The sequence below is a fragment of the Tursiops truncatus genome, chromosome 20 (assembly GCF_011762595.2).
Source record: "Tursiops truncatus isolate mTurTru1 chromosome 20, mTurTru1.mat.Y, whole genome shotgun sequence".
Lineage (NCBI taxonomy): Eukaryota > Metazoa > Chordata > Mammalia > Artiodactyla > Delphinidae > Tursiops > Tursiops truncatus.
This window is the reverse complement of record NC_047053.1, coordinates 35,460,854-35,476,223: the sequence shown is the minus strand read 5'-3', so window position 1 is coordinate 35,476,223 and position 15,370 is coordinate 35,460,854. Positions and strand designations below refer to the sequence as shown.

Genomic DNA, 15,370 nt, shown 5'->3' with positions numbered 1-15,370 from the left:
TAGATCTCCCTTTGATTTGGCCTGACCACCCCCAGGCCTGGATGACAGAAAGTTCATTGATAACTGGATAACTTAGCCAGGAAGATCATCCAGGAGACTGGATGGGGTAGAGAAACTGTGTGGGCAGAAAACCTGGCTTGACCCTGAGAGATCTCTGTGAAATATCGCCCCCATATCTCCCCTCCCGCCATACAAATTTCTCAGAGTTGTTCTCAAAGCTGCATGGGAGAGCGTTAGAGACAAAAGCCAATGAGTGGAGGCTCTTCTCACCTCCAAAAATAACAACAAAGTGCTGCCTCCAGGGTGTTCATTTACCTTCTCTGTAAAATGGGCAGATTCTCTCCCTCTCCTTGTACGTCACTGAACCACACGAGGTAAAAGGTGCGAACGCACATAGGTACTTGGAAAAATTAAAAAGCACCATGCAAACATAAGGGCTTTTCCCTCTGCCACCGCTGGGACTTGAATCCAGCCCGCCGACCGGAAGTGCAGTGCTCACTCCACTCCACCACGGCCGCTGAGCAGCAAGGTAAGTAAGCTCTGTCTCAGGACAGGGCAGAGCCAGGCCAGGGCAGAGCCAGCCCAAGGCAGCAGGTGAGAGCCTGTGAGCTGTGTAACCTGCTGGGATGGGGCAGTGTGATCTGGGAAATACAGGCAGATCCTAACACTCCCTGGGCTCAGGGTGTAGCTGCAGAAATAGCACTGGGTTTCCTTTCTCTTCAATATTAATATGTCTCATAATGTCTCTCCATGCCCCAGATTAAGCTATGAAGCTGGAAATTAGCATTCTGTTCCAACACACTGTGACACCTTCGCTTTGGGGGTGAAATGATGGTTTTTAATAAGCTGGCTGCAGGCACCTGTCACTCGTAATGGAAGTTCTGCCCAGGAAGATAGATTGTTTCTTGTTAAAAGACCATGGGGCCATAAATTTCCTGAGTCATAACTCAGCATCCAAGTCAGGACTCGGGAGAATCACTTCCATCTTCTAGCGCTAACCCCTGGGCCCCTGGGCCCCTGGGTGCCCTGCTGATTCTACCGTTGACCTCAGTCATAGTTCTTCTTTGCCCTGACTCATTGCACTTGCATTTGGGGGAGTTTGGTGAGAGCCATGTAGACCTAACCTGCAGGTGTTATTCTGCCCCATGACTGGATCAGTGGAGGGAGGCTACAGGAAGAACCAGAGCCATGAGTTTTGATGCTCTGCTATCAGCAAACTCAAATCTCTGCTGTCCCGAGGATCCAGGTCATTAAGACCTCAAAATGAGCTCGTTCTAGAAATTCAAGCAAACGTAATCATAACCATTAATGTTAGATTTTTCTTGCTCTTAAATCTGACGACTTGTGCTAGTTGTGGGGAATTGGGACTGGTCCATGGATAGTTTGATTTTTAAAAATGCCACATAGCTAGTAAATTTAAACATATACCTACCCTATGATCCAGAAATTCTATAGGAAATGAATCAATTGATCCACCAAAAGATCTGTTCAAGAATATTCATAATAGCCTTATTCATAATAGCCCAAAATAGAAACAACTCAAATGTCCGTCAAGAGGTGAACGGATGAACTACTCATGGTTCATCCATACAATGGAATAGCATAGAGCAATTTAAAAGAACACCGATACACATTACAACATGGCACGTTTTGCTGAGTGGCAGAAACCAGACCCGAAAGAGGTCTGTACTCTGTACTGTATGACCTGTTTATAGGAAGTTCAAGAAGAGGCAAAACTAATCCATAGCAACAGAAACCAGAATGGCAATTATCTCTGGACTATTATACTGGAAAGGGGCTAGAGGGAACCTACAGAGGTGCTGTAAATGTCCTGTAAGTTGTTCTGAATGGTGGTTACATGGGTAAATATTTCCCGAGCCATACACTTAAGATTAATGGACTTTACTGAATTATGCTATACCTCAAAAGATCAGGAAAAGCTTTTTTTTTTAATATATAGAATAAAATAAAACCCATGGGGCTTCCCTGGTGGCGCAGTGGTTGAGAGTCCACCTGCCGATGCAGGGGACACGGGTTCGTGCCCCGGTCCGGGAAGATCCCACATGCCGCGGAGCGGCAAAAACACCCACAGTATATTTTCCTGACATGGAAAGATGTCTGTGATGTCTTTCTTCATCAGATATTAAAAATCCAACTTTATCCTAACTGAAAAAGTGAACTAATTAAAAAAAATGAAAAATCGCCGATGCATAGAGTGCAGCGGTTGTAACAGTCTTCTCTCTGAAGTACAACAGGAAGTAAGCATGGGGCCAACTAGTCTGGAGGGCTTTCCCCGCTCCTCCAGCATCCCAGGGAGGGAGCATATGTTCTGGCCGGCACGCAGCATCACACGAGATAGTGCCAATAAAACCAGACACAGACAGCAGACACCACTCCGCTCCCTCACGGGTCCTCCCCGTCATCTGGGGGAGCAGTTGCCCCGGCAGACTCCAAGTCCCGTCTGCTATCTTTTACAGTGAAAGTGTAGATTACACAATAGATCCAAAATGAATCTTTCTGAAATTAAAATTTTTTTTCATTGTAGAGAAAGCACCCCACTTCTGTTTCACGTGACCATGTTAGCTGAGTCAGCTATTTATATGTTAATTTTAACTCTCTTTATAAACCTCATCTAGCCTATTTTTATCTTCTACTCGCTTGGAAAATTCAAAGCTACATGAGTGTAAGTGTGATAGAAAAAATCTTCTTTATTTAACATGGGGTGGGGAAGAAGGGCCAGGCTCTTTTTTTGTCTGTTTTCTCCTCATCACTAGCTGTTCAATATTTACTTCTGGTCTCTATGAACCAAAGGTAATACCCTAGCAAGGGGTGAACTGCTCCAGTTTGGGTTGGTCCCCACTCCTTTCTCACTTCCTCCACCTACCTATTTTCTGCATTGGTCCTTTTCTGTGTAAACAGATATAGGCTTTCAGGAGTGGGAAAGAAGTGCTAAAATTAAAAAGTGGGGACTTCCCTGGTGGCTCAATGGTTAAGAATCCGCCTGCCAATGCAGGGGACATGGGTTCAAGCCCTGACCTAGGAAGATCCCACATGCAGCGGAGCAACTAAGCCCATGCGCCACAACTACCGAGCCTGCGCTCTAGAGCCCACGGGACACAGCTACTGAGCCCGTGTGCCGCAACTACTGAAGCCTGAGCACTTAGAGCCTGTGCTCCGCAACAAGAGAAGCCACCACAATGAGAAGCCCGCGCACCGCAACAAAGAGTAGCCCCCGCTTGCCACAACTAGAGAAAGCCCGCACGCAGCAATGAAAACACAGCACAGCCAAAAATAAAATAAAAATTTAAAAAGTAATTTAAAAACATAAAAGTAAAGTGCAGAAATCTTAAATGTTCAGCCTAATGATTTTTTCACATGTATACACACCCATGGAACCACCCTCCTGATCAAAACATAGAATATTTCCAGCACTCTAGAAGGTCCACTTTCATCCCCTCCCAACAGAGACCTAGGAGGGGGACTTTTTGACCTAAAAATTTCGAAGCATTCTATTCGAAGGAGATTCAATTCTTGTCTTCCTACCAAACACACGTAGGGTCATAACAATGTTCTCTTACTCTCTTATGAATTATTTTAAAAAGTAAACACGGAAATGATCAATAATTAGAGAAATGCTTTTCCAAATGATGGCAGTCCTGGAAGACTGAATACTATGCAATCATTAAAATCATGTTTTTGAAGAATGGTTCATGACACTGAGGAATGTTCATCTAACATTAAGTTAAAAGGCAAGATTCAAAAATGTTCATGCAGAATCTCAATTTTGAAATTATACATATTTGTATAAAAAACAACTAAAGAAAATACAACAAAAGATTCATTTTGGTAAACTCTGGGTGATAGGACATGGGGTAGTTTTCTTTTCTTTTTAATATTTTTTAGATTTTAAAAAAATTCTTGACAATGAAAATGTGTTACTTTTCTAATTAGGAAAAAATAATTTTCTTTTTAAATGTGGGGACAACCTAAATGACCAACATTAGGGAAATGGTTTTCTAAATAACTCATTTCATATTATGCATTTTTAAATGGCATTTAGAAGATTGCAATAACTTGGGAAATTGCTTATGACATTGTAAATGTATAGTGTGTTTTTAGACTCGAGATAGGATGCATATAACTAAGCTGGGAGGGGAAAGACAAAAGTAACGAATAACAGTGATTGCAAATTATAAAACATGAGTATTAGAATAAAGAATGGGAAAAAAATTTTAAAGAGCGTTGTTTATTAAAAGTTTTCAGAGTATGTGTGTGTTTAAAGCCCCATATTCTATTTTCTGCTATCTGAATAGGGTTTTTTTGTTTGTTTTTGCACTTTGAGGGTTTTTTGTTTTGTTTTGGTTTTGTTTTGTTTTTGTTTTTTGTAAGGGCTGGAATGTTGCAGGTAATTATTTAAATGTGTTTAGTCTGAAGCTTTTGAGGAGCAGTGTAGATGTGGCTTCTTTCACTCTAAGTCAGATTCCGCAGAAACGGCTGTACCAAATAAACACTGTAAATCCTTAACTTTCATAAACACCGGGACAGAACTAACGAAAAACTACCCAAGTGCCAAAGACTTAAGACCATTTCTGAGAAGCTCACTCCACGAAGCCTTCGCATTTATTTTTCCAAATAAACGGCTTCCTTTCAGATAGAGTTATTTCTCCTCAACAGAGCTGAGTGGAGGCGCGGGCGGGGATGTGAGAACGGAACAGCAGACTAAAATCAAAAAGCCTTTCTGGAAGCTTTGCCTCCCCGCCCCTCCCCCCAATCCCGATTGCTTAGGACCCTTCTGGTCCAAATGACAAAGGTGGCCCCACTTGCCCTAAAAGATGCTGGCCGGGTGCGTGAACTTGACCCAGGCGCCCACGCCTCTTTTCCCCAAAGGTCAGACAAAGGGAGAGGGGTTGACTGAGTTCTTTCCGGAGCCCCGAGGGCCTGGGGACTCGAAGGCTGGGGAGGAGAATGAGTCAAAAAACCCTCTTCGGTCCAAGTCCTCGGGCAGGTTAAAGCCAGATGGGGACGAGGCGGCGGGTTGAGTGCGGAGAGTAGTATCCTGACCGCTCCGTCAAGCCCCTTTTCCGGTTTGCTAGTGAGGACCTGCCTCCGGGCGTTTAGGAGGCCGGGAGCTTGTCGTAAGTTCGCCAGGGTTTGGTGCCTTCTCGGCCGCTCGCCGAGCCGCCTGGGCTCCTCGCGGGGAAGGAAGCCCTGCGCGCGGAGCTGCCTCCCACGAGATACAGAAGAGCCCCGCGTCTCCCGCGCAGCGCGCCCAGTTACCCTTACACTGGGTTTTACTGAGCCAGGAAAAGACCCCGGGATAGAGTCTTTGATCCTCCCTTGCTCCGGGATCCTGGAGGAAGGAAGGAAGGTAGGAAAGAAGGAAGGAAGGAAGGAAGGAAGGAAAGAAGGAAGGGAGGGAGGGAGGGAGGAAAAACTCTAACAAGGTCTCAGCAGGCCGCTCTGAGCAGCCTCCGCCGGCGGCAGGTCACTGGGAAGCACGCGCCAGGCTCCCGGGTCCCGCGGGCGGTTCCCCAGGCCAAGGATGGGGGCGGGGGGGGGGGCATTTACCAAGTCTAAGCTTCCGGATCCTGGGGAGAACGAGGGCTCCGCGGGGCTCGTCGGCCGCAGGCTGGGATTGTTCCGCCCAGAGAGGGGCGCTTTTAAAATGCAGAGGCGATGGCCTAGGGATGACCTACTCCAATCTTCACTAATAATTCCTCTGCTGTAGCTATTATTCGTTTGGTCTTTATGCATTTGCTTTTCCTGCTCATTAAAAAAAAATAGGGGATATTACTACCTAAAATAAGATAAGAAAACATGAATTACGAATGAGTGAAAATGAAAGTTACATTACGTTGATCCTGACTAAATTATTGGTCTAACTTGCAATAAGGCCGCAACAATCGGATTTTAAAAATGCAGATCTGGCGAATTTTCCGCAGAATGCAAAGATCCGAAGCTCGTTGATAAAGCAATGCAGGCTTGGGTGGGAGATGCCCGGTCTCTGGCGTTCCGGATCCTTCCACAGCCCTCTTCCGCCACCTTTCCATCCACCCCCTCCCCGTCCCGGTCCAGCTCCCCGAGGGGTGAAGGAATGTTTATGGCCTGGCTCAAGTTCAACGACAAAACCCTGCCTGGAGGGGGAAGGGCGGCGAACTTCAACCGTCAGCCGAAGACCGAGCTCAGGTCTCAGACGGGGGCGACAGACTGGACACACCTAAGATGGGAAGCTGAGAGTCCAGGGGGGTACCGATTCCTCTCTCCGAGAGCTGTCTCCTTATCTCCTCCTGGGGCCTGCGGTGTGCCACCAGTAGCGCCTGCACCAACATTCGGTGCGTGCGCGCCTGGGTGGGAGTGGGGCGGTCACAGCCTGAATGGGCAGGAGGCTGTCTGATCACAGCACAGGCTTCGCCCAGCGTTCAGGACCCAGTGAGAACGCCCTTGCGCTCTTCCCTACCAGCTCTGCCCCAACCAGAGCGGAGGTCCAGACCTCTCTCCCTAAGAGACCTGCCTCTTTTGTCCCCTCTCCCGAGTTTTGCTCACATCTTCCACCCGGGTTTGGTATTTAAGCATCTTTCGACGTCCTTCTCCAACACAGCCTTTTCCAGAAAGTCTCTCCGTATGCTGTGGGGGGAGGGGTGACTCTTTCTCAGTCTCAGTTCCCCACGTGTAGGCATTTGGCCTACCTTACAATGTCAGAGATCACAGAATATAGTCCCCCGGTTTCAGGTCACATCTGAGGAAACAGCAGACCTAAGACCTGGCAGCAAGTGAGAGGCAGAACGAGAGGCAGGGATCAGTAGGAAGAGAGATAGTATTTCCACTGTAACTCCTCCAGCCTTCCACCTCAGTGGAAGGTTTTGCGTGCAGTAGGCACTCAAAAACTGAGTGATGGAACTTGTGTTTACTCCCCTGTTGTTGCACTTATGCAAATCTGCCGGGTGCACCCAGGAAGGGTTGGGTCTAGGGAGTCTGAGTGTAGCTCTGTGACCTCAAGGGATGGCTCCAGATGGAAACAGGTGAGGAGAGGTATGTTGGGAGTGAAGGAGAGGCTTGGCTTCCTATTCTCTCTCTCTTTTTAAAATTTTATTTATTTATTTATTTATTTTTGGCTGTGTTGGGTCTTCCTTGCAGTGCGCGGGCTTCTCACTGCAGTGGCTTCTCTTGCTGAGAACACGGGCACCAGGCACACGGGCTCAGTAGCTGTGGCTCGCGGGCTCTGGAGCACAGGCTCAGTAGTTGTGGCACACGGGGGCTTAGTTGCTCCGTGGCTTGTGGGATCTTCCCGGACCAGGGCTCAAACCCGTGTCCCCTGCATTGGCAGGTGGATTCTTAAACACTGCGCCCCCAGGGAAGTCCCCTTCCTATTCTCTTGCGCTGGCGTAGACCACAGAACTTAGTCCTCAGGAGCTCCTGCTTTGGGGGTCCAGCTTAGCCACTGCTGTCTGCGACACTGATCAAGTAACTTACACTTAGTCTCAGCGTCCTCATTTTATAAAGTAGGTTCTGTCAGTGTGGGGACAGTAGCTCTGAGAAGGCATGGGCAGGAACCAGCTGGGGCGGGGAGGGTTAGGTGAGTCCAGAGTGTGTCTGTAGATTACCTTGCCCCCACCCCAAGAACAACAAGTTAGCAGTGTCAGTGGCTGAGGACAAGGGCATGTGGCCCCCTGCTGCTTCTGTGCAGGTTCTGAGTCCCTGTGCAGATGTGCCAGCCATGGGCAACACCTCCGGTTGCTCCTCAGATCTCAGCACTAACCAAGCTTCCGAAGAGGGCATAGGAATGGCAGAAGGAAGGCAGCCGTCTGAGACTAAGCTGCGCTGATTTATTTTTTAAAGGGCCAGAGCCTTTCCCTTAAGAGTGTGTTAATAAATCATCATTACCGTTTCATTACGGTTAATTTTCACCCAGCTTTCAAAGTAGATGTTTTGTAAAGTATTGCAGTTCAAATAAGAACACCAACATAACAATAACATTAATTTTGTCTGTACCAGGATTCCATCCAGTCAGAGACAAATATAAGGTCGTACGGGGGGGGCCTTGCTCTCACCCGCCAGACTCTCCCCTGCCGAGGGCGCGCAGGTCCCGCGTGCTGCGAAGCGCTTTCTTTGTCCCTTTCTGCCCAGGTGTCTGCCGGTCTCTCCAGGAACCAACGAGGAGGCGCTCCGCCGAGTGGTCTCTGCAAGAGCCTGACGCTCGCCCTTCCCTGCCCGCCGTGACCACGGAGTCCCCCAAATTCCTGGGAGGACCCCCCCCAGGGCTCCCTGAGCGGGTCCTCAGGCTGAGAGAGCGGTAACGCCCTTGGCCCACGAATCAGCTAGTTTATCTTTTTAGAGAGAAACGCACTCTTGGAGGTAGCAAAATGAGCGGGTCTTGATCTGAGAAATAGGGGCATCACACTCTTGCTCCCTCTGCAAAGGCCAGGGCTGGAATTCAGCTGGGCCCCGAGGCCCTGAGCTGGGGCGGCGCCGGCCTGAAGGTTCCAGCCTCCGAGTGGCTCAGGGCTCTGCTCGAGCACCTTAGGCTAGAGGAGGAAGGAATGGAGCGCAGCACCGGGTGCCCCCCTCCCAGCCGAGTCTTGGGCGAGGCTCAGGGAGATGGCGCACAGCCCCAGGGTCCCCACCTCGGGTCTGGGAGCCCAGAGAAGGCTGGAGTACCCCTCCCCACTGCAACCCGGGGCCGCCTCGTCTCCCCGCCAACCTCGGCGTCTCTGGACGGTCTTCCGGTCGCTCTGGCCCCTCCAACGCCGCTTGGCCTCCTCCCTCCTTCCCGAGGCCAGAGATGGGACCCCTTCCCTCACCTTCCTCACTCTTTCTATAAAGAGTTGAGGAGAGTGGGGGTAGGGGCAGCGGAGACCAAAGGCCTGAAACTTCAAGTTCAATGGCAAAGGCCCCGACCCGACCCTCACCTCTGGGCGCCGGCAGACTGCCTTTCCCTCCCTAACTTTCCGAGGGTGATTGAACTCTTGCTGTTCTCCATCATTTTAGAGGCAATTTAGGGGAGGGGGACCAGTGGTGGAACTCCCTCTTCTCCGTCTGCTCCGACCACCCCCACCCGCTTTCTACACAAAAGTAACTGGTAGCCTAGAGAGGAAGAAAGGCTGGCATCAGTTCCCCATTGGATGTTTTAAAATCTCTCCCCGGGCCCAGGCCAGCGCCTGGGGGGAGGGGCGGGGTGTCCCACTCGGGTGAGAGGCCGAGGGCCGATCCAGTGCTTTCTCCCCACTTTCCCGGAGAGGGACTATTCAGGTGGGTGAGAAAGTGGTATAAATTTCTTTCAAAAACAACGGAACCTCTCCTTTCGCCCCCTCCGCAGCAGTTGCCTCCGCGCTTTATTGCCAGTTTACGGTAACGGGTTCATTTATTTAATTCACGTTTGAAGCTCTGGGGTTTCTATTAGACCGGACGGGGGCGGGGGCACAGAGGGTTTCCCCCGAAGGAAACCTAGTTAAAGTGCAGCACTTAGGACCTTGAATAAAACTTTAATTAAGGGGAGGAGGGGGACTGGAAGAGGGGAGGGCAGTTGGCCCCGTGTTGGAGGAGGGGAGCCGCGCCTCTCGTAGAACTGGCGGGTCTTGATCTGGGCCTTTTTCCTGCCGCAGGACATCTTCTGGTCCTCGAACCACTCAGAGTAGGGGTGGCTAGCTAGGGGTGACTGCGGAGGGGGGCACGGCTGTGCAGAGTCGCCGGCTTCGGCCTCGCGACTTCCAGGGTGGTGGGAAGCGTTTGCCAGCACGAGTGAAGGACCCCGGAGCCAGAGCCTCGGGTTCGCTCTCCGCTGGGCTGCTTGGAGAACCTAGATTCGAAAAGAGCTTCCGGAGGTCACGTCTATGCACTTCTCCACCACTACCCCCTAAGTCGGCCTAATAAAATCCACCTGGTTTGGAGTTGGAAGTAAGTGATTTCGGTCCTGGAGCAGCGTAGACGCGACCCTCGGATCCTGTTTCGACGTTTGCTGAGACTCAACCGGGGATGATCTGCTCCGAGTAAGGGAGAGGGCGCGGAGGGCAGCTCCGAGTAAAATTACACCTCGCTGGTGAAAAGACGCCCGGTGTATTTTCCGGAGTCTATTCGTGCGCCTCTGCGTTTATTTGTTCCTGAGACTGTTGTTTGAATTTACCTATTTGTGAACGTTATAGTCAACACATTTCAGTCTAAATTTAGCAAAACCCTCTCTCCTGTAGCTTAAAATGGCCCTATTTAAAAAGCAAATAGCTACAGGCAAATACATGTAGATATATTTTGTTGTAATTTTGACACAAATTACTGAAAGATTTTTAAATGGTCGGCCTCGGTGGGAGGGGGTATAATTTGCCTCGGGAGTAAAATTGGTGTTTGGAAAGAGCTTCCATAAAAGGGTTTAATACAAAGCGAAATTTAAAAAAAAATTTTTTTTTGCACAGGTTCCATACAAGTAAATGAGTCGGGGGGATAAAAGGGGAGGAAGGGGTTCGCCGCGAATTGGCCTGGCGAGGAAGATAAATATAATACTCCAGTGGAACGAAGACCTGGACCGAGGGCTGATGGCGCCGCAGCCTCGCTCCCGGGAGTCCTGGCCGCCCCGTTTTTTCACTATTCGAGATCGCTCGCTGCTCTCCTAGCCTTCCTCCTGAGTCTCTCAGCCGCTGGACCGATACATTTGCCTATACCCTGGCCCAATTCCAGGCGACTCCGGGTCCCGGCGCTCTCACACGCAGCCCCGAACTCCCCAACCCCGAAGGCCCGACGCGCCAGGCATCTGGAAGCCAGAGGCTCGGTTGAGGGGTTAAAGCCGAGCAGACCGGCGGGTTTCCCTGAAATGGCGAGCTTCTACCGGAAGGGGGCGCCCTTGTCTTTTTAATAGGTCAAACACACTGGTAGCGAAATAAATCTCTAAAATCCAATTCTTTTGTTTGTTCTAAAATTATTGAGAGAGAATAATAGAAGAGCTCCGAAACTTTAAGGGCTTGATAGCGGAGTGGAGGAGTTAGCGCTCTGGGAGTCCAGAGGCTCGAGGCCCCTGACTCCTTAGGCCTCTACCTACGCCATCTCAGGAAGTCCAAGTGGCAACCCTTCTTGCGGCCTTTCTCCTCCCCATGTGGGGAGCCGGCACCAGGGCGCTCTCTCTACCCATGGGCCTATCTGAAGTCTCGCTCTTTCTGAAGCGGCGAGGGAGGGGGTCGCACCCACTAAGCTTGAGAACCTATGATATTAAAAGCTCCTCGCTTGAGACTAAGCTTGAAGGAGAACGTGGAAGGCAGAAAGTCACTTCCCCTGGGCGGGACGCGATACCAGGGAGCTTAAACTGGACCACGGGGCTTGGAAGAATTGTTTAAATCACGAAATTGACACCCTCCCCTTCCCCAAGCACACGCATTCTAAGAAGACCCAGGGAGGGAGGGTGACTGCCCGTCGGGGCCTTTCCCCTCAGCCTCGGGATCCTCTTTGGTAAAAAGATTTAGAACAGCCTTCCCAACTCTCTCCCGGAAGAAGAGCCAGGACTGGGATCCCACCCGACTCGAATTCTTCGGCTGCGGCGGCCAACGCAGGGTTTCCTGGAGAAGGAGGAGCCTGCTCCGAGATGGAGCGGCCGTCGAGACCATGGCCGGGGGCCTCCCTCGGGCTGCTCGCCTCCCGCCTACTCGCTGCTCGGTGGCTCGGATCGTGGGTCCGGCGTTGGGTCCTCTCCACTTCACGCCTGTGCGCTCGATCGCCGGGAGAGTGTCTGCCGGAAACCTCCAGCCTGGGCTGCAGGAAGATCCAGCTCAAACACGCTGATTTGCTGCGCGGCCAAGGTAGCGAGTCCCACCGGGCACAGGGCCCAGGTACAGGACATCAGGGTCCCCGGCTCTGCTAACAGCTGGTCTGCCCCAGGTTTTGGGAACTCCGCACTGTTCCCATACTGTCTACGTGGCTGCGGAAAAGAGAGTTGGCGCCAACCTGCCCTCCACCCACCCAGAATTCAGGGTATGTGGACTGAACCAGCGCAAAGTGAAAAGGAAATGAGTCCGTGCCCATTGTTGTCCCGGCTGCCTGCCGTTCCCCACTCTGAGACTGGGTCTTTGGGCTTCCGCCGCCCGTGGTTCTTTCACTCGAAAAAGAGCCTTCCGCGACTCCCAGGCCTGAGCCCTGCAAGCTCCGCGGTGTCACCGGCAGGCAAGCAGAGGAGGAACGGGTAGTGAAGGAGCCATTTTCTGCTTTCTGTTTTTTTGTTTTTCTCCTTCTGGGCTATACCAGTGTGTTTGGGACGTGCCTACCATGGATAGGCTACTATTCCCTCATTCTGTAACCGTTTGTGCCTGGGAGGGGCTCCGTCTACAAGGCCACAAATATCTATTTCATGCGGCTCCCAAATGCCCAATGAACCATGACCTCCTTAAGTCAGAACCACCAGGAACATTAAGGGAGGGTTTGGAAAGTTTGGGAGAGGAAGTGGTGAATTATCCAGGCACGTTCTCAAACCCCATTTCTCTGAAAGGAAGGAGAACAGACCCCGGAGGGCAGCTCGCTGGCTTGTTTTTCACACACGGACAAAATTGAAGAGGTGGGGATGCGGACTTCTGAGACCAGTGGGTACAACCTAGGGGATGGGCACGGAGGGAGGGAGATGCACCCTCCAGTGTTGTCCATCCTGCCTAGCTGTCATCTTAGAAAAATGCTAAAGGGGCAACATAGTCACAGGGGTGAATCTGCCATTTCTTGTCTCCTCTGCCTTCACTGGGATGGGGATGGGCTTTGGAAATGGAAGGGGTTCCAGAGGAAGCTCTCCTGCCACGGGTCTCCTTCCAAGTTTATTCGTAATCAGCTCAATCCATGAAAGCAGTTTCTAAAGTGCTCTACAGAGCTCTAGATAGAAAATATGATACTAATTATCATGGCAACTATTACTGGTTATGGTGATTATTGCCACTGCCAGGATGAATGATTATGACTGGGACAAGGTCCTTTGGGTGGTGTCACCTGGTGGACTGGGCTGTAACTCTGGGCCTCGCTGGCTCTCTGGGACCAATGGGGTACCCAAGCTGTGCCTGAGGAACAGCCCAGGAGCATTGGTCTGGGAAGAGTGTCACCTCTGGGGGCCTCTCAGCAGAGTCCTGGGCCCCAGCCTGGCTGTGGCAGGCTCCTGGTCTCCCCAGGATACTCCGACTTCCTCCTCCCCCCCTCCCAGGCACAGCCAGGGAGCTCCCTCAAGGAATAGCGCTGGTTTTGACCTTGGCGAGGACTTTCTTCTCCTTGACCCGGCGATTCTGAAACCAGATGGTGATCTGGCGCTCTGAGAGGCTGGTGGCCGCCGAGATCTTGCGCCTCTTGTCTTTTGTGATGAACTTGTTAGCCGAATACTCGCGCTCCAGCTCCCGCAGCTGCCCCTTGCTGTAGGGAATGCGTTTCTTGCGGCCGCGGCGGAAGGCGCAGCCGTCTGGAGGGTGCTGCGCGCTCGAGTCTGCGCGGCAGGAGAGGGAGGGAGAGAAAGACATGCTCACACCACCGCCTGGCGCAAGCTCAGGCGCAGACCCAGGCCCCACAAGCTAAATCATCCTGCAGGAGCACTCAGGTAACCCTACAGGCATTCGTGCACTCCTGTTCCCCCAAAGCACAAGAGGACACCTCGGCTTCCAGCTCTGATCACCGCCCAGCCTTGGAAAGCGGTTTCTGCAGGCCACCCTCACTCTTCACTGCCCTCACACCTGCAAGTCTGCAAACACACCCATCACACACGGCCAGACCTTTGCCCACCGTCTACATATGTCCACCCTCACATGCATTTTCCAACTCTTGGCCATTCTTATAGATACTACAAGCAAGTTCTGTACAGGGGGAACACGTTTCTGCCCCCGCTCCCAACACATACATGCACTAATGCACACACCTAAGCCATGGCTGCAGGAAATCTAAACTTCCCTTTGGAAACTGAAAAACTCATCTGAGAGAAAGTGAGGGGTTGTATTCTTTACAGAACATCCAGTTTCTCTGTTCCCACTCACCCCACTGCACCCCATACTCAATGAATTGAGAGTTATTTGGCCCTTTTGAAGAATTAAACTGGGATCCTGCCGGGCAGGGATACCCTGAGCCCCAAACAACAGCAAAGAGAGCCAAACACACCAACATATCGAAAGGCTGGTCCCAAGGCCTCCTGGGGAGGTCAGGGGCTTGGTGGTCCTCAGGCTTCAGATAGCCCGCAGCTCAGGCCCTCACACAGACCCTCTGGGGCCTCTACCCAGGCTCTCTAACTGCCTGGACCCTCCTTCAGAGTCCTAATAGCCAACCAAGGAGAACCAAGCTCCTCCTCACCAGCCCCAAGTCTCCCTCCACCTCCTCCCAGGCAAGCGCCAGGAGGGCCTGCAACCCCGCACTCAGCGCCAAGGGGATCCGGAGTAGTGGGCAGTTTACCTGCAAATGCCGCCTTCCAGAAGGGACCCGGTGGGTTTTGTTCTCCCTGGCAACACATCTGGCTGTTCCAGCCACCGGTGAGGGCCCAGGGCTGGTAACTGTCCACAGGCAGCAGGGAGTCATGGCGAGGCTCCCCAGGGGCGCCCAAGGTCTGCACCACCGACACATCCAGGTAACTGGCCATAGGCTGGTAGGGTCCCGGGTACCCCGGGTAGAAGGCAAACTCGGTGGGGCGGCTGGGGTAGTCCTCCCCGGCCGCGGGAGTCTCCGCAGGGTAGGCGGCCAGGGTGGCCGCCTGGGCACAGGGTTTCAGCGAGCTCCGGGACACTCGGCAGGAGTAGTACCCGCCTCCAAAGTAGCCGTAGGGCACCGGAGCTGGGGACGCCCCCTGGGGCACCCCGGGGCATGGGTGGCACTGCTTTGGTGGTTCCGCAGAGCCTGGCAGATCCAGGGGGGCGTAGTTGACAGCGGGCATAAGCGTAGGCGCCGCCGCTGGGTGGCTGGTCAGTGGGGAGTGGGCGACCAGATTCCGACTCCCTCCGGCTCCCAGCAAGCCTTCGATTTCCTTGGCCCCGTCCAAGGTGGCATAATTGCCGGGCTCCATGGGGCCGAGGGTCGGCTCATGGGGTGCTGGGGGTGGGGGATACAGGGGGCACCCAGCTCGCTCTCCCCACCCAGGCCCCGGGAATCCAAAGCGTTTTAAATCGCTCCCAGCTCGCTCGGCGCCTGCATTCGCTCAGCCCGGCCGTCTTGACGCAGGAGACGCAGGTGCCCGGGCACGCGCGCTGATTGGCTGCGGCCTGGCGGAGAGAAGCTAATAAAATCTTCATGGCAGAAATTGCGAAAATACTTTACCCCCGCTTTCTCTCTCTCTCTCTCTCTCTCTCTCTCTCTCTCTCTCTCTCTCTCTCTCTCCCTCTCTCTCCCCCTCTCTTCCTCTCTCCCTCTGTCTCCCTCCCTCCCTCCCTCTCTATCTCTCCCTCCCTCCCTCCCTCCCTCTCTC

The 15,370-nt window shown here is 52.2% G+C and overlaps 1 protein-coding gene across 1 annotated transcript; it reads right to left on the bottom strand.

The window, feature by feature from the left end:
• Positions 1 to 13,163: 13,163 nt before the first annotated feature.
• Positions 13,164 to 14,971, bottom strand: HOXB13 (homeobox B13). The gene is made up of 2 exons (XM_033848003.2): positions 14,368 to 14,971; positions 13,164 to 13,417 (listed from the first exon to the last, which is right to left on the bottom strand). Exons 1-2 carry the CDS (start codon positions 14,969 to 14,971, stop codon positions 13,164 to 13,166), a joined length of 858 nt encoding a protein of 285 aa, XP_033703894.1.
• Positions 14,972 to 15,370: the final 399 nt, after the last annotated feature.

Coding starts and splice junctions, on each gene's coding strand:
- HOXB13 (XM_033848003.2), bottom strand. CDS start 14,971: ATGGAGCCCGGCAATTATGCCACCTTGGACGGGGCCAAGGAAATCGAA. Junction 13,418..14,367: donor CTGGAAGGCGGCATTTGCAG/GTAAACTGCCCA, acceptor CCTGCCGCGCAG/ACTCGAGCGCGCAGCACCCT.